At 40.2% G+C, this 20,626-nt stretch overlaps 1 protein-coding gene across 1 annotated transcript in view; it reads left to right on the top strand.

The window, feature by feature from the left end:
* Positions 1-20,626, top strand: part of LOC126412424 (molybdenum cofactor biosynthesis protein 1-like) — a 262,733-nt gene that overhangs the window by 54,393 nt on the left and 187,714 nt on the right. Inside the window, exon 3 of the mRNA XM_050082019.1 lies at positions 10,113-10,337. Coding sequence (XP_049937976.1) covers positions 10,113-10,337 — 225 coding nt within the window. The remainder of the gene's footprint in view (positions 1-10,112; positions 10,338-20,626) is intronic.

Raw genomic sequence — 20,626 nt, 5'->3', positions numbered from 1 at the left:
TAGTTTTACCATTTCTTGATTTAAGGCCTGAAACATTTTATTTAGTTCCTACTCTGATTTACTATTGCGATGTAGTCAATCTGCAGTGTATATGCATGCAATTAAGTCTCCATATCGACATCATGCTCCAAAAACTACCTAACTGTGTGTGGCAGGGGGTACGTCTCATGCTACCAACTGATCCCCTCTGCCTTGTTCCATTTGTGAACAGTGCTTCGGAAGAATGACTGTCAGTACGCTTCTGTATTATCTCTAACTTCTCAAATTTCCTTCTCGTGATCATTTCGTGAATTGTATATGAGAGAAACTATTATGTTGTCAGACTCTTCTCGGAAACTACTCTCTCAAAATTTGGGTAGTAAATCTTTCCGTGATGCACAACTGCTATCTTATGGCATCTACCACTGGAGTTGCTGAGCATCTCTGTAATGATCTCACAGTGACTAAATGATCCTGTGACAAAACACTCCGCACTTCATTGGATCTTCTTTCTCTCTTCTGTCAGTCGTACTGGGTAAGGACACAGGGGTAATTTACATTCACTTAAGATTCTTCCTGTGAATCTTAGTCTGGCATCTGCTTTTCTATTGCTGTCTTATGTGGTCATTCCACTTTAAGTTTGCTCTGGATAGTTACTTCTAGATATTTTATGGTAGATTCTGTTTCCAGCAATTTGTCATTAATAGTGTAGTTGTACAGTATTGGATTTCTTTTCCTGTGTGTGTGTGTGTGTGTGTGTGTGTGTGTGTGTGTGTATGTGATATGTTACATTTATTTATGTGCAGGGTCAACTGCCAGAGCCTGCATCATTCACCAATCCTCTGCAGGTCATTGTGCAAATTGATGCTGTCTTCTGTTGTTGATACTTTCTTATGGACAAGTGTAATACCTGTGAACGATATTAAGGAGCCTCTGACACTTTCTACTGGATCATTTATATACATTGTAAATGTAATGGTCCTATCACATTTCCTTGGAGTATTCCAGAAATTACCTTTTGATTCTTGTCATCTTTTCTTTGTTGTTGTTATCACTTCCTTGATGAACATATTAAGGAAGTAAGGTGATAGAAGGCGCCCTTCTCTCACTGCCCTTCTGGTTTTCCTTCTTTCATATCCGGTTCAGTACTCTGACTTTTGTATATACTCAAAATTAATCATCTGTCCTTCCACTTTGGACATTACTTTAAGGAATGATGATATAATGGTAATCTGTTTATTAAACAATATTTTAATGATACACGATGCTTTCTGATCATATAGTGGCTTGATGATGGAATTTGATACTGAAATTAGTAATCATTAGACAAAATAAAAGTGAAGCTATAATAAAAGAAAGTAATATTTTGGATCATGTCAGTTGTTGTTCCAAACAACAGCACGTCAGGAATAGGTTCAAATTGCTCTGAGCACTATGCAACTTAACTTTGAGGTCATCAGTCACCTAGAACTTAGAACTAATTAAACCTAACTAACCTAAGGACATCACACACATCCATGCCCGAGGCAGGATTCGAACCTGCGAACGTAGCGGTCACTCGGCTCCAGACTGTAGCGCCTAGAACTGCACGGCCACTCCGGCTGTCCAGGAATAGGTACTAAATTATTTGTCCGCTGATGACCTCACAGCTTAGAACACTAAAACACAAATGTTAATTGTTTGTTATGTGCCCTGGTAGAGTGTACAACTGTTTACAGTTCACGATTGGTTGTTGGAGATTGGGCGTTACTCACATAGTGTATTTGGTGCACAGTGCAGAAAAAGGCAGTGTCCAGAAAAGTAAACAAGTGTAAAGGCAAAAGTTTCATGACAGGATGTTGTGTCACCATACTTGGAAGACAATTATAGCCAAAGACAGAAATTTAAAAGAAACTGGCTCATTTGAGCTGCGGAGACCTAGTCGAGGAATCTCAGTAGATAATTGTTAGCACAGTAGAATTTATAAAGAGACAATGTCAGTTCGTGTGAGGGAAGGTTGATTGGTAAGTACCTATCAGCTTTCTCATAAAACTCACAATTTGAAGAATACACATCAAGGAAAAGGTAGAAGTCCAACAGTGTCAAATCTAGACAATAATATCGATCATCCAACAGTTTTGCAAAATCCCCAGTTGTACTTACTTTACTTACTTACTACTAACTTACTCAGATTTGCTGTGTACCATACAAGGAACTGCTTTCAACTAGTTCACTCGATCAGCTGCCAAGTTCTCACCTTCCTCCAAGTTTGTGTCCGTGCATTGAAGATTCATTGCAAAAGTTCCAGGTGTTAAAAGGTCTTCCTGTACATCTGTATCTGTCCATTGATTTCAACAACAGTGGTGATTTTGGGATTCTTCCACCTTACATGCGTAGAACATAACGTGCAATCTTCAGTCTTCTTTCAACAATAATTTTGTGCAGGCTGTGTAGATCTCGTATTCTCAGCACTTCATCGTTTGTAACTTGGTTGGGTTAACATCTTCAGAATTCATCTCTAGCATTGTTGGTGAAAAATATGGAGACTGTGTGCTGATTTTACTGACATTTTCCAAGTCTCACACATATAAACGATAAAGGAGTACAGTCAAAGCTTTGTTGACATATTACAGACCTAATTGCCATATGGACTGATTTTCCAGTTCTGCTGGTGATTTCTGTATCTGTGACCTCATTATTACATATAAAGCTACCGAGATATGGCATCTGTCAACATCTTGTAGTATCTTCTATTGCAATGTAATCGGGGAAGAGACGAGTAATTTCCACTTACTTTGCACATTCTGTTTGCCTTATCTCTATTAATTTTTAGCCCTACACAATAGGGCATTTAATGAGAAAGCAGATAAAAATTAACTTGATGCCTTCAAAGGAGATGGTCTCTACTAAGTCTCTACTCCTTCAAGTCTGACTATGTAAGTGTAGACCAGAGATGGTTTGAATTCAGAGAAATAGTATCGACATCAATTAAGAGATATATACCAAATAAATTGAAAGGATACAAAATAAATTAAAAGGGTGGTGCACAAAATATGTCAAAACTCAGCTGCAGAAGCAATGAAAAAAAGCATGTCAAAATTTAAAAGAATGCAAAATCTCCAAGATTAGCGATGTTTTACTGAAGCTCGAAACTTAGGGTGGGTTTCAGTGCAAGATGTGTTTAATAGTTCCCATAGTGAAACTTCATTTTGAAATCTGGAAGAAAATCCAAAGAGGTTCTGGTTGCATGTATAGTACACCAATGGCAAGACACAACCAATACCTTCACTGCGCAATAGCTGTGGTAATGTTACTGATGACAGTGCTACTAAAGCAGGGTTACTAAACACGGATTTCTGAAATTTCTTCACCAAAGACAACAAAGTAAATATTGCAGTATTCAAATCAAGAACAACTGCAACTGTGAGTAACTTAGTAGTAGCTCTCCTCAGTGTCATAAACCATTTATGTTTCTTTCAGAGAATGTTGATACAATAGCTCCATTAGAAATCATATATAGCTGCTCATTTGATAAAGATCCATACCTAGAGACTGAAAAGTTGCTCAGGTCACACCAATGCTCAAGAAAGAAAAGAGGAGTAATCTACTAAATAACAGACTCATATCACTAATGTTGATTTGCATTAGGATTTTGGAACATAAATTGTGTTTGAATATTATGAATTATCTCAAAGATAATGATTCATTGATAAATAGCCAAGATAGAGTCAGAAATATTGACCTTTTAAAACACAGCTAGCTCTTTAGTCACACAAAGTAATAAGTGCTGTTGACTGGGGATCTCAAATTGATTCCATATTTGTAGATTTCCAGAAGACTTTTTGAAACAGTTCCTCACAAGCATTTTCTAATCATATTGTGTGCCTATGGAGTATTGTCTGAGTTGTACAACTGGATGTGTGGTTTCCTGTCAGAAAGGTCACAGTTCATAGTAATTGATGGAAAATCGTCAAGTAAAAGAGAAGTGATATCTGACATTCCTCAAGGAAGTGTTATAGACCACCTGCTGTTGCCGATCTACATTAACAATTTAAGAGAGAATCTGAGCAGTCCTCTTAGATGATGCTATCATTTACAGTCTTGCAAATCATTTACTGTCTTTTAAAGTGATCAGATGATCAAAATGAACTGCAAAATGATTTAGGCTACCTATCCATATGATGCAAAAAGTGGTAACTGACCTTAAATAATAAAAATTGTTATGTCTTCTGCATGAGTAGTAAAAGGCATCTACTAAATTTTGTTTACATGATAATTCACACAGATCTAAAGGCTGTGAAGTCTACTGAATACTTAGGAATTACATTTACAAATAACTTAAATTGGAATGCTCACATAGATAATGCGGTGGGAAAGCAAACAAAAGACTGTGATTTAATAGTAAAACATTTAGAAGATTAGGATTACTAAAGAGACTATCTACAACTATACCTGTCTGTCCGCTTTTGGAGTATTCTGCATGGTGTGGGATCCGTACCAGATAGGACTGACAGAGGACATCATTTAAAAGTTCAAAGAAAGGCAGCTCATTTTGTATTATTGGGAAACAGGAAAGTGCATGCCACAGATATCACATGTGAATTGGGGTGGCAGTCATTAAAGCAAAAGCATTTTGCTGGAGCAGGTTCTTAAAATTTCAATCATCAACTTTCTCCTCCGAATGTGAAAATATTTTGTTAGAGCCCTCTTACATAGGGAAAAATGATCATTGTAATAAAATAAGGGAAATGAGAGCTTGTACGGAAATATTGAAGTGTTTGTTTTTCCGCAAATGCTGTAGGGGAGTGTAATGGTAGATAAATAGGTTGAGGGTGGTTCTCTGAACCCTCTGCCAGCATTTAATTGTGAATTACAGACTAGTCATGCAGATATAGATAATGTAGATAGGCTTTCAATATTGTGCACCGATTCTCTAATTTTATACATTGCTCAAATACTTTCGTGGCGCTTTGGAGTGACCCCTTTAAAATAACAATTTACCAGTCTTCTTAATATGTATTTTGGTCACGAGGTTGATAAGAAGTTACAACAATACTCTCTTATTACTCCCCAGTTTTGGTTTTTATTAATGAACAAAATCGCCGCAGTGTTCCATAACAATTACGGGCTGAAGTTTGCTGCTGATGGAACCAATATGATTTTCTGTGTTTCTGAGCATACAGGTTGTGTACGCTGTTTGGAGTCTGGTGTATGCTGAATCAAATGTTTTTATTGTTTTGATCTTCCATCTGAAGATTGGTTTCATGGAGTTGCCCATGCTAGCCTATCCTGTGTGACCCTCTTCACCTCTGCGTAACTACTGCAGCGTACAAAAACTTGAACTTGCCTACTGCAGTCAGTTTTTGGTCTCCTACACTTGTTACCCCCATTATATTCACAGATGACCACATATTGTGGAAATTGCATATTGTAATGTAGGATGCAATAATAACGTACGGAAAGTTTCTGTTGAAAATTACGAATTATTTAGGAATAAAGCAGATGGCTCACCAAAAGGCAGAAGCACTGTCTCATCGATAGGCACACGAACAAAAGGTATGTAGAATGAGATTTTCACTGTGCAGTGGAGTGTGCACTGATATGAAACTTCCTGGCGGATTAAAAGTGTGTGCCGGACTAAGAGTCAAACTTGGGACCTTTGCCTTTTGTGAGCAAGTGCTCTACCATCTGAGCCATCCATGCACGACTCACGACCCATCCTCACAGCTTTACTTCCACCAGTACCTCGTCTTCTACCTTCCAAACTAAAAGGTACGTTGCTTGGCGAGCTTCCAGAATGCACTTTCTTTTTCTAGCTGTAGGGAAAACATGCGCGCGCGCACATACACACACACACACACACACACACACACACACACACACACACACACACACACACACACGCGCGCATGCATGTCTCCTTATGTTGTGGTCGCTCAACTGCCAGCTCTTTACTGGCCCATGGTGAGTGTTCTGTAGTGAGGTGGGGCTTTAGAGTGGGGTAGGATGGGGTGGGTTGAGGCAATGTGAGGGATGGAGAGAGATGGAAGGGGTTTGGAGGGAAGCATTTAGTGGCTCGTGGGAGAGTGGGGAGCCATCTGTGGGCTAGCTAGGGGTGCAGGTAGAGGGGTCAGGCGACAGACAGCTGGGCACTCATAGACTAGGGTGTGACGTAAGATAACAGCACACAACTAGCTGATTGGTGGGGGGGGGGAGGGGAGAGGGGTGGGGGAGTGGCATGTGTGTGTGGGGGGGGGGGGGTAGGGGGGCTGGTAGTTAACTTGGATTTAGGTCAGGAAGCAAAGGATGTGCTGTAAGTATGGCTACGAAAGTTGAGTATTCTTAAATAAGATCAGCTGGTGGCAATGTATTGGAAAGTAACTGGCACACAAAGTGCAATTGTGGCTCCTTTTTGTCTTTGTGAATTTTAAATAGTCTGCAGAGCAAATTGAATTAGGAGGATCAGGCATTTGTGTGGGTCTAGGAAAGTAAATTGTAGAGCCAGATAAAAGGCGCGCAAGACAGGAGGGGTACTACTGCTTATCACTGCTGTATCGTGCTACTAGTACGTGTCAGTGTGAGTGCACCGAGAGTGGTGTTGCCGTACATGCGTCTTTAAATTGGTCACCCACTGATCACTGCAGGCTGGCTGCTGGATGCCGTCTCTGGAAGCCAAGCATGTGGCGCGGTCCCTGCCGTGCCATCTGCTGGCGACTCGCACGTATATAGGTGTGGAACAGTGCTGACTGTCTCTCTGTGTGATTCTAGTTTGTAATGTGCACATCAGTGTTCTGTCTTGTTGAGTCCTTAGAGGCATATTGTTCGGAGGTTATTATTAAAGCCATATTTGTGCGACTTGGATCACACTTCAGTATTACTTGGTTATTACATCACCACAAACATATGGACCGGGAATGTACATGCTTTGACAGTTTGCTACGTCTCTCTCTTCTAGGACTGACATGGTAGCTGCCTTGCATTTGTTAATGACTCTGACCTTGTCAACCAAAAACCAAATCTTAGTACAGTCATGATTTCCCTGAAGAGATTACATGACAGCAGAGACTTGTAAAATTGTGTTACCCATTTCTCTAGCCAGTGAAGATTCATTCTATACCTACAGATACAGTGTCATGTAGGAGTAGAACAGCAAGAAATACGTAGCTCCTCTAACCGTAATGACAGTTTATCACCTCCCAACACTACATGTGCCAATGTTTCAGTGCATTTTTGAATATGTTTGTTAACAGATTCATCAACACAACAAAAATTTACGATCTCAGTAGCATCTTATTTCTTAACTCATACTTTACTATTCATCAGAATCTTCATCGCTGCTCTTTGATTCGTCAGAGCTCCCTGCTGTACTTTGTTTTATTTCATAGTCAGAATTAGTTGAAATACCACCTACCGTATTTACTCAAATCTAAGCTGCACTCAAACCTGAAAAATGAGACTCGAAATAAAGGAAGGAAAAAAAAAAATTCCCGAATCTAAGCCGCACCTGAAATTTGAGACTCAAAGTTCAAGGGGAGAGAAAAGTTTTAGGCCGCACCTCCAAATCGAAACAAAGTCAGTCCATTGTAATATGATACAAAATTTAGGTCGAATGAATGACGATACAGCTACAGTAGTTTGGTTCGAGTCGAAAGCTTAGCACTTAAGCTTTACCAGGTAGCCTTTGCTATGTGTCAGGCGCTCCGTCCGTATTTATACTGGTACCCTTCCTTTTTCACGTGCTTCGTCTGGTTTGAATCAATTGCTTATTTTGCTTTGATCTGATAAGTGCTGTTTTCCTTGTTATAGGCGTTTATGTCACTCTAAGCTGTAAATACATTACTGTACTGTGTCATGCATTGTTTGTCGCATTCTGATAGTGCGTGTTTGCGGCCTGTCGTCGCTCGCGGCATGGCTTGCTTTTATGCACGCTACCACCGTCTACAATTAAAAAAAAAAAAAAAAAAGAGAGGGAAATCGTCTCATTAGCGAAACAATGGCAAGAGACTATTTGTTGTCACTTACATTGCTGCTTTCTTTGATAATGATCAACAAGAACCAAATAATAGACTGCGTATGATAGAACATGTTCTGAACGAGAGTTAGGCGAAAATTTATCTCCATTTGAAAATCTTTGCGGCCGCTTCTTTAGTACATCAAATTCTGCACAGAAATTAGAGTCATCTTGGATATAAAAATCTAGTCAGTTGCCGTGCTTCATTTCTGACTGTATCACTATTAGGCATAAGAATAATACGAATATAAACATGACACGATACGTATATTCTTCCGCATTTGCTGTTGTCTCACTCTAGTTTCGTAGTTTATTAGGCAGACAGGATTTAAATAAGATAGCAGCAAACACGAAAGAATACGTGGCAACATGTTTATATTCGTATTACTCTTATGATGAAGAGAATACTGCATGTGATTCACATTTCATCAGGTTCCTATAAGCAACCATCTCTTCTCACAGGTAGGAAAAAATTCAGAACGTAGAGTTGGCCATATTGGCAAACATCCGAAACAGTCTTGCCAGTCGGATTTTCGTAATACATTGAATTTCTGCTACATTCGAAGATGAACAATACGGAATTTATATTTACTTCGTTGGATAATGTATGAAAATTGTCTTCCACCTTTTTTTTTAATCTATTTACTGACGCAGAGGTTTTGGCGCCAGTATTTATCTTTGTGCCTACGAAGCATGCCTGTGTAGCGCTACATATATTCGATGGCAAAAGTTAGTTGTGGCAGCACCTACCAAAATTTTTCAGAACTTCCACTTGCTTTGCACTCGATTCTAAGCCGCAGGCGGTTTTTTGGATTACAAAAACCGGAAAAAATGCGGCTTAGATTTGAGTAAATATGGTACATCCTCTCCTTTGGATTCAACTTCTTAAGTATTATCTTTCAAGTCAACACCTGCTAATCTGTGAGACCGAAATGATGAGCCATACTACTCTATTTCACTGTGCCTGTTTGTTTCATTTATATAACATTTTATTCCATCATAGATGCTGCACTTACAGTTTCATATATGCATTGCAGCAGCAGACACAATAAAAGTAGCAATCAGCAGTGCTTAGTTTGTTGAATGGGTAAAAAATATGCCATTGTCCCAGTTCCACATATCCCCAAAATTTGATTCTCCCAAATTCTGTACTCTCTGAAATCGAATGTTTAATCCAAAGATGAAAGTGAACAAGTTTGATGCAGTATCACTAATATTGTTTATTACTCATCTTGCTAAATGAAGTGCATACCGTGTCTTTTCTGAAAGGTAAGTAGAAGTAATGCACATACCAGTTTTCTAAAAACTTACATTGAGATTGTGCTCTCTTTCCTCTTGTACAAATTAGTAGAGCCCTTCGGATTACTCCACGATATGCCTCTTGGCAAGGTGGTAACGACAGTATTATGAAAAGGATAGATAGGCACTCACTGTATAGTGTAGATGTTGTGTTGCAGGCAGGGGGGGGGGGGGGGGGAAATACACCACCCATTAAACACGTAAGCTTTTGGTGCGTTGGAGTGGGGAAAAAGATTGGAGATGTATGTAGTTTAATTTTCGTAAGTTGTTAAGATGGTTAACAGCTTGGCATGCTAAGATAAATTCCCACATTCTCTAAAAAGAGAGAAAAAGATTAATTTTACAGAATCAGTGAGGTATACAAATATAACAGCAGACTTGTAGAACCATTATTTTGTAGGTTAGATTAGATTAGATTCAGCTTTTGTTCCAAGACCCAAAAAATGAGATGATTCTCGTGGGTGAGTAACATGCCAGAAAGTATAACATAAAAAATATAAAACATTTGAATACCCTGATCATTTGTCAGGAGATTGTCAAACTAGGTGAATACAATACAAACTGGAACAGCTAATATTTTCAGAATTGATACACTGTCAAACTGAAACATTGTTATGCACTATTAATAAATTTATCAAACAAAAAGTACATAATCTTGACTGTTATGACAAGGTGCTCTCAGAACTGAAATCTAACAGACATTCTTATTTAAGCTGGCCCAACAGCCACTGTTAAGATATTCATCTATAGAGTAGGATGAGTTGCCTATCAAAAAGTCTTTCAAACTCTGTTTAAATCATGCTTTATCTGATATCAAGTTTTTAATGGTGTCTTTCTTCCACAGATAAATTGTGTTGTAATGCGAGGTTTTAATGAAGATGAAGTGTGCAGTTTTGTGGAGTTAACAAAAGAGAAAAATGTTGATGTAAGATTTATCGAGTACATGCCTTCCAGCGGCAACAAATGGAATGATGGGAAGATGGTCTCATTTAGTGAAATGCTCCAAATAATTAGAAAGCAGTGGCCTGATTTTGATCCTCTTCCCAATGGGCCCAATGATACCTCAAAGGTACGTGCAGTATTACATATGAACATACATTGAAAATAATTTAATGTTTATGACTTACTACCAATCACAAGAATACTTCACATCTGCTGGTGGTATGAGAGATAGACTGGTTTAATTACATATTTCTCATCCCATTCAGTAAGTCTGTCCTGGCCTGGGTTTCTCTGCAGCTTTTCTGCAACTCTCCCCATTTCCTAAACCTTGACAATCCTTTTCTTTCTTCCCTTTTCCTTCCCCTTCATTGTTTCTGCCAGAAGAAGAAGCCACTGGCTCCGAAAGCTTGCACATTTCCATAACTTTAAGGGGAGTTAGAAGGGGAAAACATTCTTTTTCACTTTTTCGTGTTTTTATCTGATTATAAAATTTGCAATTTTCCAAATAAAATGATATGTATATTACTTATAAACTTGCGTGGGAAGTATTTTATTTTATTTTCTAAAATATAATCTACACCAGTTGAAAATGTTAAAATTTTTACATGCATTACTTCAAGACCTAATAAAATCGGTAATTTTTTATATACAGGGTAGTCCATTGATCGTGACCGGGCCAAATATCTCACGAAATAAGTGTCAAATGAAAAAACTACAAAGAACGAAATTTGTCTAGCTCGAAGGGGGAAACCAGCTGGTCCAATGGTTGGCCTGCTATAAGGCGCTGCCATTGCTCAAACTGAGATCAACTGTGTTTTTTAAAATAGGAACCCCATTTTTTATTACATATTCGTGTAATACGTAAAGAAATATGAATGTTTTAGTTGGACCACTTTTTTCGGTTTGTGATAGATGGCGCTGTAATAGTCACAAACATATGTCTCATAATTTTAGACAAACAGTTGGTAACAGGTAGGTTTTTTAAATTAAAATACAGAACGTAGGTACATTTGAACATTTTATTTCGGTTGTTCCAATGTGATACATGTACCTTTGTGAACTTATCATTTCTGAGAACGCATGCTGTTACGGCGTGATTACCTGTGAATACCACATTAATGCAATAAATGCTCAAAATGATGTCTGTCAACCTCAATGCCTTTGGCAATACGTGTAACGACATTCCTCTCAACAGTGAGTAGTTCGCCTTACGTAATGTTCGCACATGCATTGACAATGTACTGACGCATGTTGTCAGGCATTGTCGGTGGATCACGATAGCAAATATCCTTCAACTTTCCCCACAGAAAGAAATCCGGGGACGTCAGATCCGGTGAACGTGCGGGCCATGGTATGGTGCTTTGACGACCAATCCACCTGTCATGAAATGTGCTGTTCAATACTGCTTCAACCACATGCAAACTATGTGCCGGACATCCATCATGTTGGAAGTACATCGCCATTCTGTCATGCAGTGAAACATCTTGTAGTAACATTGGTAGAACATTACGCAGGAAATCAGCATACATTGCACCATTTAGATTGCCATGGATAAAATGGGGGATAAATAAACTTCCTCCCTTAATGCCACACCATACATTAACCTGCCAAGGTCGCTGCTGTTCCACTTGTCGCTGCCATCGTAGATTTTCCGTTGCCCAATAGTGCATATTATGGCGGTTTAGGTTACCGCTGTTGGTGAATGATGCTTCATCGCTAAATAGAAGACATGCAAAAAATCTTTCATCGTCTCGTAATTTCTCTTGTGCCCAGTGGCAGAACTGTACATGACATTCAAAGTCATCGGCATGCAATTCCTGGTGCATAGAAATATGGTACAGGTGCAATCGATGTTGATGTAGCATTCTCAACACCGACGTTTTTGAGATTCCCAATTCTCGCGCAATTTGTCTGCTACTGATGTGTGGATTAGCTGCCCCAGCAGCTAAAACACCTACTAGGGCATCATCATTTGTTGCAGGTCGTGGTTGATGTTTCACATGTGACTGGACACTTCCTGTTTCCTTAAATAATGTAACTATCCGGCGAATGGTCCCGACACTTCAATGATGTTGTCCAGGATACCGAGCAGCATACATAGCACACGCCCCTTGGGCATTTTGATTACAATAGCCATACATCAACACGATATTGACCTTTTCCGCAATTGGTAAACTGTCCATTTTAAAACGGGTAATGTATCACGAAGCAAATACCGTCCACACTGGCGGAATGTTATGTGATACCACATACTTATATGTTTGTGACTATTACAGCAGATGACCGGAGTGGCTGAGCGGTGCTAGGCACTACAGTCTGGAAACGCGCGACCGCTACGGTCACAGGTTCGAATCTTGCCTTGGGCATGGATGTGTGTAATGTCCTTAGGTTAGTTAGGTTTAAGTAGTTCTAAGTTCTAGGGGACTGATGACCTCAGAAGTTAAGTCCCATAGTGCTCAGAGCCATTTGAACCATTTTTGACTATTACAGCCCCATCTATCACAAAGTGAAAAAGTGGTCCAGCTAAAACATTCACATTTCTTTACGTACTACATGAATATGTAATAAAAAATGGGGTTCCTATTTTTAAAAAATGCAGTTGATATGAGTTTGACCTATGGCAGTGCCATCTAGCAGGCCAACCATAGCGCCATCTGGTTTCTCCCTTCAAGCTAGACGAATTTCGTTCTTTGTAGTTTTTTCATTTCATGCTTATTTCGTGAGATATTTGGCCCGGTCACTATCAATGGACTACCCTGTAGAAAGCTGTGGATTGCTGTGTTATAAAGGTTAAATTATGTGTTTGTATTGGTAGCACTGTCAAAAATAGTATCGTATCTTTTCATAGTATAAACATGCTTTGTATATCGAAGTGCTAACGTTTTTCCGAGGAAAAGTGACGAATAGACTGGTAAATCTCTCAAAAAGTATGACTCCAAAATGAAGTGTTTTTAAGAAATGTGGGTTTCATGGTAATAAATTTTTGAATAAAGAGAAACATTGTGTTCAGCATGTGGTGTGTGAAGTTACAGACAATGAAATACTGGCAAACTCATGAGTATCTAGAGAAACACCCATTAGTGCTTCGAAGATTAAAATAAAACATAGTGATAACACAGTTATCTCAAAACAAAACTCATGTAAACGGTAGGTTAGGTTATATTCTGATACATTTACACATCCTAACAGGGGTGTTATGTGAATGTGTATGCTGTATGTATGTGGAGGGCCAGTTAGTTTACATGAAGACATTAAGGTATCAAATGGACTAGCCAGGAAACTTATCATTAATTCTGCCAGTTGTAAATACACTCATTCATTTTGGAATTCTGATAAGTGTAAAGATAATTATTTTGACATAAATGTTAGGTGGTTTTATGGATTGAGAGCTATTGGCAAAGGACACACTGCAGCAGAAACAATGTGTTTCGTGATGTATATGCCACACCCACTTTGTAAAATGGACAAGTATGCAGGATTTATTGGAGCTGCTGTGAAATCCACTGCATGTGAGTCAATTAAGGGTGCTGCAAATGAAGCTGCTGAAATAAACGATGGTATGATTGACATAGCTTTTGGGGCACTTGGTAGAAGCGCAGCTGCAGTTCTAAGAATTCTGTTGCTACAGTGACCAGTGTGGATACTGGAAAGCTAATAGATTTCCAGATTTTAACCAAACATTGTTATAAGTATAAATCAGGGAATGAAGAAGGGCATATCTGTGACAGAAATTATGAAGGACAACTAGTCGTATGGAGGCCTGTGCAGCTGTTGAAATTTATAATCGATCTGTAAACTAAAGGGGAGTGTGTTACACTAAGTTCTTAGGTTATGCAGACTCAAATTCGTATAACAGTGTAGTAGCCACTCAGCCTTATGGTGAGAAGTTTATCACAGAACTGGAATGAGTTGGTCATGTCCAGAAGAGGATGGGTACCAGATTGAGGAAGTTGAAACAAAGTTTGAGAGACAAGAAACTTTCAGGTGGTAAGACCATAAGAAGCAGGCTGACAGACAAAATGATTGATGAAGTACAACAGTATTATGAGATTGCCATTAGAAATAATACTGAGGATTTGTTGAAAATGAAGCAGGCAGTATGGGCTACCTTCTTCCAGAGACTGTCAGCTGATGATAAACCAGTACACCATCTTTGCCCTCCTAGATCTGGTTCATGGTGCAATTACCGCAATGCCCAGTACTCAAACAGGTCATACAGCCATAAACATTCTATCCCAGCAGCAGTTGTGGATATCATAAAACCTGTTTACAGAGACCTGGCAATCCTGAATTATTGAAGAAGTGTCTGCATTGTCAGACTCAAAATCCCAATGAGTCGTTCAATAATCTTATTGTGTCATGACAGAAGGTTGTATACATGGAAGAACCCTGGAGATACTAAAAGGTATCAGATAGATTATATAATGGTAAGACAGAGATTTAGGAACCAGGTTTTAAATTGTAAGACATTTCCAGGGGCAGATGTGGACTCTGACCACAATCTATTGGTTATGACCTGTAGATTAAAACTGAAGAAACTGCAAAAAGGTGGGAATTTAAGGAGATGGGACCTGGATAAACTAAAAGAACCAGAGGTTGTACAGAGATTCAGGGAGAGCATAAGGGAGCAATTGACAGGAATGGGGGAAATAAATACAGTAGAAGAAGAATGGGTAGCTTTGAGGGATGAAGTAGTGAAGGCAGCAGAGGATCAAGTAGGTAAAAAGACGAGGGCTAGTAGAAATCCTTGGGTAACAGAAGAAATATTGAATTTAATTGATGAAAGGAGAAAATATAAAAATGCAGTAAGTGAAACAGGCAAAAAGGAATACAAACGTCTCAAAAATGAGATCGACAGGAAGTGCAAAATGGCTAAGGAGGGATGGCTAGAGGACAAATGTAAGGATGTAGAGGCCTATCTCACTAGGGGTAAGATAGATACCGCCTACAGGAAAATTAAAGAGACCTTTGGAGATAAGAGAACGACTTGTATGAATATCAAGAGCTCAGATGGAAACCCAGTTGTAAGCAAAGAAGGGAAAGCAGAAAGGTGGAAGGAGTATATAGAGGGTCTATACAAGGGCGATGTACTTGAGGACAATATTATGGAAATGGAAGAGGATGTAGATGAAGATGAAATGGGAGATATGATACTGCGTGAAGAGTTTGACAGAGCGCTGAAAGACCTGAGTCGAAACAAGGCCCCCGGAGTAGACAATATTCCATTGGAACTACTGACGGCCGTGGGAGAGCCAGTCCTGACAAAACTCTATCATCTGGTGAGCAAGATGTATGAAACAGGCGAAATACCATCAGATTTCAAGAAGAATATAATAATTCCAATCCCAAAGAAAGCAGGTGTTGACAGATGTGAAAATTACCGAACTATCAGCTTAATAAGTCACAGCTGCAAAATACTAACACGAATTCTTTACAGACGAATGGAAAAACTAGTAGAAACCAACCTCGGGGAAGATCAGTTTGGATTCCGTAGAAACACTGGAACACGTGAGGCAATACTGACTTTACGACTTATCTTAGAAGAAAGATTAAGGAAAGGCAAACCTACGTTTCTAGCATTTGTAGACTTAGAGAAAGCCTTTGACAATGTTGACTGGAATACTCTCTTTCAAATTCTAAAGGTGGCAGGGGTAAAATACAGGGAGCGAAAGGCTGTTTACAATTTGTACAGAAACCAGATGGCAGTTATAAGAGTCGAGGGACATGAAAGGGAAGCAGTGGTGGGGAAGGGAGTAAGACAGGGTTGTAGCCTCTCCCCGATGTTGTTCAATCTGTATATTGAGCAAGCAGTAAAGGAAACAAAAGAAAAATTTGGAGTAGGTATTAAAATTCATGGAGAAGAAATAAAAACTTTGAGGTTCGCCGATGACATTGTAATTCTGTCGGAGACAGCAAAGGACTTGGAAGAGCAGTTGAATGGAATGGACAGTGTCTTGAAAGAAGGATATAAGATGAACATCAACAGAAGCAAAACAAGGATAATGGAATGTAGTCTAATTAAGTCGGGTGATGCTGAGGGAATTAGATTAGGAAATGAGGCACTTAAAGTAGTAAAGGAGTTTTGCTATTTGGGGAGCAAAATAACTGATGATGGTCAAAGTAGAGAGGATATAAAATGTAGGCTGGCAATGGCAAGGAAAGCGTTTCTGAAGAAGAGAAATTTGTTAACATCCAGTATAGATTTAAGTGTCAGGAAGTCACTTCTGAAAGTATTCATATGGAGTGTCGCCATGTATGGAAGTGAAACATGGACGATAAATAGTTTGGACAAGAAGAGAATAGAAGCTTTCGAAATGTGGTGCTACAGAAGAATGCTGAAGATTAGATGGGTAGATCACATAACTAATGAGGAAGTATTGAATAGGATTGGGGAGAAGAGAAGTTTGTGGCACAACTTGACCAGAAGAAGGGATCGGTTGGTAGGACATGTTCTGAGGCATGAAGGGATCACCAATTTAGTATTGGAGGGCAGCGTGGAGGGTAAAAATCGTAGAGGGAGACTAAGAGATGAATACACTAAGCAGATTCAGAAGGATGTAGGTTGCAGTAGGTACTGGGAGATGAAAAAGCTTGCACAGGATAGAGTAGCATGGAGAGCTGCATCAAACCAGTCTCAGGACTGAAGACCACAACAACAACAACATTGTGTCAGTGTCATCGTAACTGCCATCTGGGTCACGTCTGCTGTGCAGCGAGCTATGCTAATTTAAGTATTAACTCTATTTTTCTTACTTGTCACTTCTTTTTCCGTGTGTTTTTGCTTTTAGGAAGCTTTAATTGTCGGGTGCTAGTAATAGTGTTCCATAGATTTCGTGTTCGTTTTGAATACAGTCAGAGAGAGTCCGTTTAGTCAGCCATAGTGCCAGTAGTGCTAGTGTTTGTTTTCAATACAGTCCAGAGACAGGTAGTGCTATTTTCATTGTTTTCTACAGGAAGTGTCTAGTAACCACAGTTTAGTCAACTATCAGCCGCCTTTAGTGAATTAGCAGTCTAGTTATAAGTTGATTAACTCTCTACAGTAAATTGATTTCTTAGGATGGATAGGATGTGTGACTGCTGTGTACGGACACAGGAGGAGCTGGCCACTGTTCGCGAACAGCTGAATGTATTGAAGCCGCGGTTAGCCATCTTCAGGCTGCTGCCTCAGAGTGTAGCAGCAGTGGGGAGTCTGGTGCATTGCATGGTACACCCCAGGTGTTACATGCTTCACCCACTGACCCTGCTGTCAAGACATCTTTGCGGGTACCGGGCGCAGTTGGGCCACCCTCTTCCCAAGGGGAGTGGCGGGTTCAGCGGCATTCGTGGCGCATGAGGCGGAGGGTCAGTGTGGAGGCTGGCCGTGTGGCATCGCCCGTTCTGCCTGTGAGTGGACATGTGGCCACTCCTTCAGCAAGGTCCGAGCAGGCACATGGGGGGAGGGGTATATTAGTTATTGGGAGCTCCAACGTTAGGCGGGTGATGGAGCCCCTTAGGGAAATAGCGGAAAGGTCGGGGAAGAAGGTCAGTGTTCACTCTGTCTGCTTGCCAGGGGTCTCATCCGAGATGTGGAGGAGGCCGTGCTGGCAGTGATAGAGAGCACTGGGTGCACCCGACTGCAAATTGTTGCTCATGTCGGCACCAATGACTCCTGCCGTCTGGGTTCAGAGGTCATCCTCAGTTCGTACAGGCGGTTAGAGGAGTTGGTGAAGGCGGAAAGCCTCGTGGGGTGGAATCTGAGCTAGCTATTTGTTGTATCATTCCCAGAGCCGATAGTGGTCCTCTGGTTTTGAGCCGAGTGGAAGGCTTAAACCAGGGGCTCAGACAATTCTGCGGAGATCTGGGGTGCAAATTTCTCGACCTCCGCTATCTGGTGGAGAAATGTAGGGTCCCCCTGAATAGGTCACGCGTGCACTACATGCAGGAAGCGGCTACAAGTGTAGCGGAGTATGTGTGGAGTGCAGATGTGGGTCTTTTAGGTTAGAGAACTCCCTCCCTAGGCCCGACAAGACACCTCCTGAGATGCGGCAAGGTAGGAATAGACAAAATGCAGCAGGGAATAACAATATTAATGTGCTAATAGTAAACTGCAGGAGCGTCTATAGAAAGGTCCCAGAACTGCTCTCATTAATAAACGGTCACAATGCCCACATAGTACTAGGGACAGAAAGTAGGCTGAAACCAGATGTAAACAGTAATGAAATTCTAAACTCAGATTGGAATGTATACCGCAGAGACAGGCTGGACAGTGAAGGGGGAGGCATGTTTAAAGCGATAAGAAGTGCAATAGTATCGAAGGAAATTGACGGAGATCCGAAATGTAAAATAATTTGGGTGAAGGTCATGGTTAAAGCAGGCTCAGACATGGTAATTGGATGTCTCTATAGGCCCCCTGGCTCAGCAGCTGTTGTGGCTGAGCACCTGAAGGATAATTTGGAAAATATTTCAAGTAGATTTGCCCACCATGTTATAGTTCTGGGTGGAGATTTTAATTTGCCGGATATAGACTGGGAGACTCAAACTTTCATAACGGGTGGCAGGGACAAAGAATCCAGTGAAATTTTTTAAGAGCTTTATCTGAAAACTACCTTGAGCAGTTAAACAGAGAACTGACTTGTGGTGATAACATATTAGACCTTCTAGTGACAAACAGACCTGAACTATTTGAAACAGTTAATGCAGAACAGGTAATCAGCGATCATAAAGCGGTTACTGCATCGATGATTTCAGCCGTAAATAGAAATATTAAAAAAATGTACGAAGATTTTTCTGGTTAGCAAAAGTGACAAAAATCAGATATCAGAGTACCTAACGGCTCAACACAAAAGTTTTGTTTTAAATACAGATAGTGTTGAGGATCAGTGGACAAAGTTCAAAACCATCGTACAATATGCGTTAGATGAGTATGTGCCAAGCAAGATCGTAAGAGATGGAAAAGAGCCAGCGTAGTACAACAACCGAGTTAGAAAACTGCTGCGGAAGCAAAGGGAACTTCACAGCAAACATAAACATAGCCAACACCTTGCAGACAAACAAAAATTACGCGAAGCGAAATGTAATGTGAGGAGGGCCATGTGAGAGGCGTTAAATGAATTCGAAAGTAAAGTTCTATGTACTGACTTGGCAGAAAATCCTAAGAAATTTTGCTCTTATGTCAAAGTGGTAGGTGGATCAAAACAAAATGTCCAGACACTCTGTGACCAAAAAGATACTGAAACAGAGGATGATGGACTGAAGGCCGAAATACTAAATGTCTTTTTCCAAAGCTGTTTCACAGAGGAAGATTGCACTGTAGTTCCTTCTCTAGATTGTCGCACAGACGACAAAATGGTAGATATTGAAATAGATGACAGAGGGATAGAGAAACAATTAAAATCACTCAAAAGTGGAAAGGCCGCTGACCTGATGGGATACCAGTTCAATTTTACACAGAGTATGCGAAGGAACTTGCCCCCCTTCTTGCAGCAGTGTACCGTAGGTCTCTACAAGAGCGTAGCGTTCCAAAGAATTGGAAAAGGGCACAGGTCATCCCCGTTTTCAAGAAGGGACGTCGAACAGATGTGCAGAACTACAGACCTATATTTCTAACGTCGATCAGTTGTAGAATTTTAGAACATGTATTATGTTTGAGTATTAAGACTTTTCTGTAAACTAGAAATCTACTCTGTAGGAATCAGCATGGGTTTCGAAAAAGACGATCGTGTGAAACCCAGCTCGCGCTATTCGTCCACGAGACTCAGAGGGCCATAGACACGGGTTCCCAGGTAGATGCTGTGTTTCTTGACTTCCGCAAGGCGTTCAATACAGTTCCCCGCAATCATTTAATGAACAAAGTAAGAGCATATGGACTATCAGACCAATTATGTGATTGGATTGAAGAGTTGCTAGATAACAGAACGCAGCCTGTCATTCTCAATGGAGAGAAGTCTTCCGAAGTAAGAGTGATTTCAGGTGTGCTGCAGGGGAGTGTCGTAGGACCGTTGCTATTCACAATATACATAAATGACCTTGTGAATGACATCAGAAGTTCACTGAGGCTTTTTGTGGATGATGCTGTGGTATATCGAGAGGTTGCAACAATGGAAAATTGCACTGAAATGCAGGATGATCTGCAGCGAATTGATGCATGGTGCAGGGAATGGCAATTGATTCTCAATGTAGACAAGTGTAATGTGCTGCGAATACATAGAAAGAAAGATCCCATATCATTTAGCTACAATATAGCAGGTCAGCAATTGGAAGCAGTTAATTCCATAAATTATCTGGGAGTATGCATTAGGAGTGATTTAAAATGGAATGATCATATAAAGTTGATCGTCGGTAAATCAGATGCCAGACTGAGATTCATTGGAAGAATCCTAAGGAAATGCAATCCCAAAACAAAGGAATTTCGTTACAGTACACTTGTTCGCCCACTGT

Source organism: Schistocerca serialis, chromosome 7 (assembly GCF_023864345.2).
Source record: "Schistocerca serialis cubense isolate TAMUIC-IGC-003099 chromosome 7, iqSchSeri2.2, whole genome shotgun sequence".
NCBI classification, from domain to species: Eukaryota; Metazoa; Arthropoda; class Insecta; order Orthoptera; family Acrididae; genus Schistocerca; species Schistocerca serialis.
Note: the sequence above shows the minus strand (reverse complement) of the source record. Positions and strands in the feature narration are given on the sequence as shown.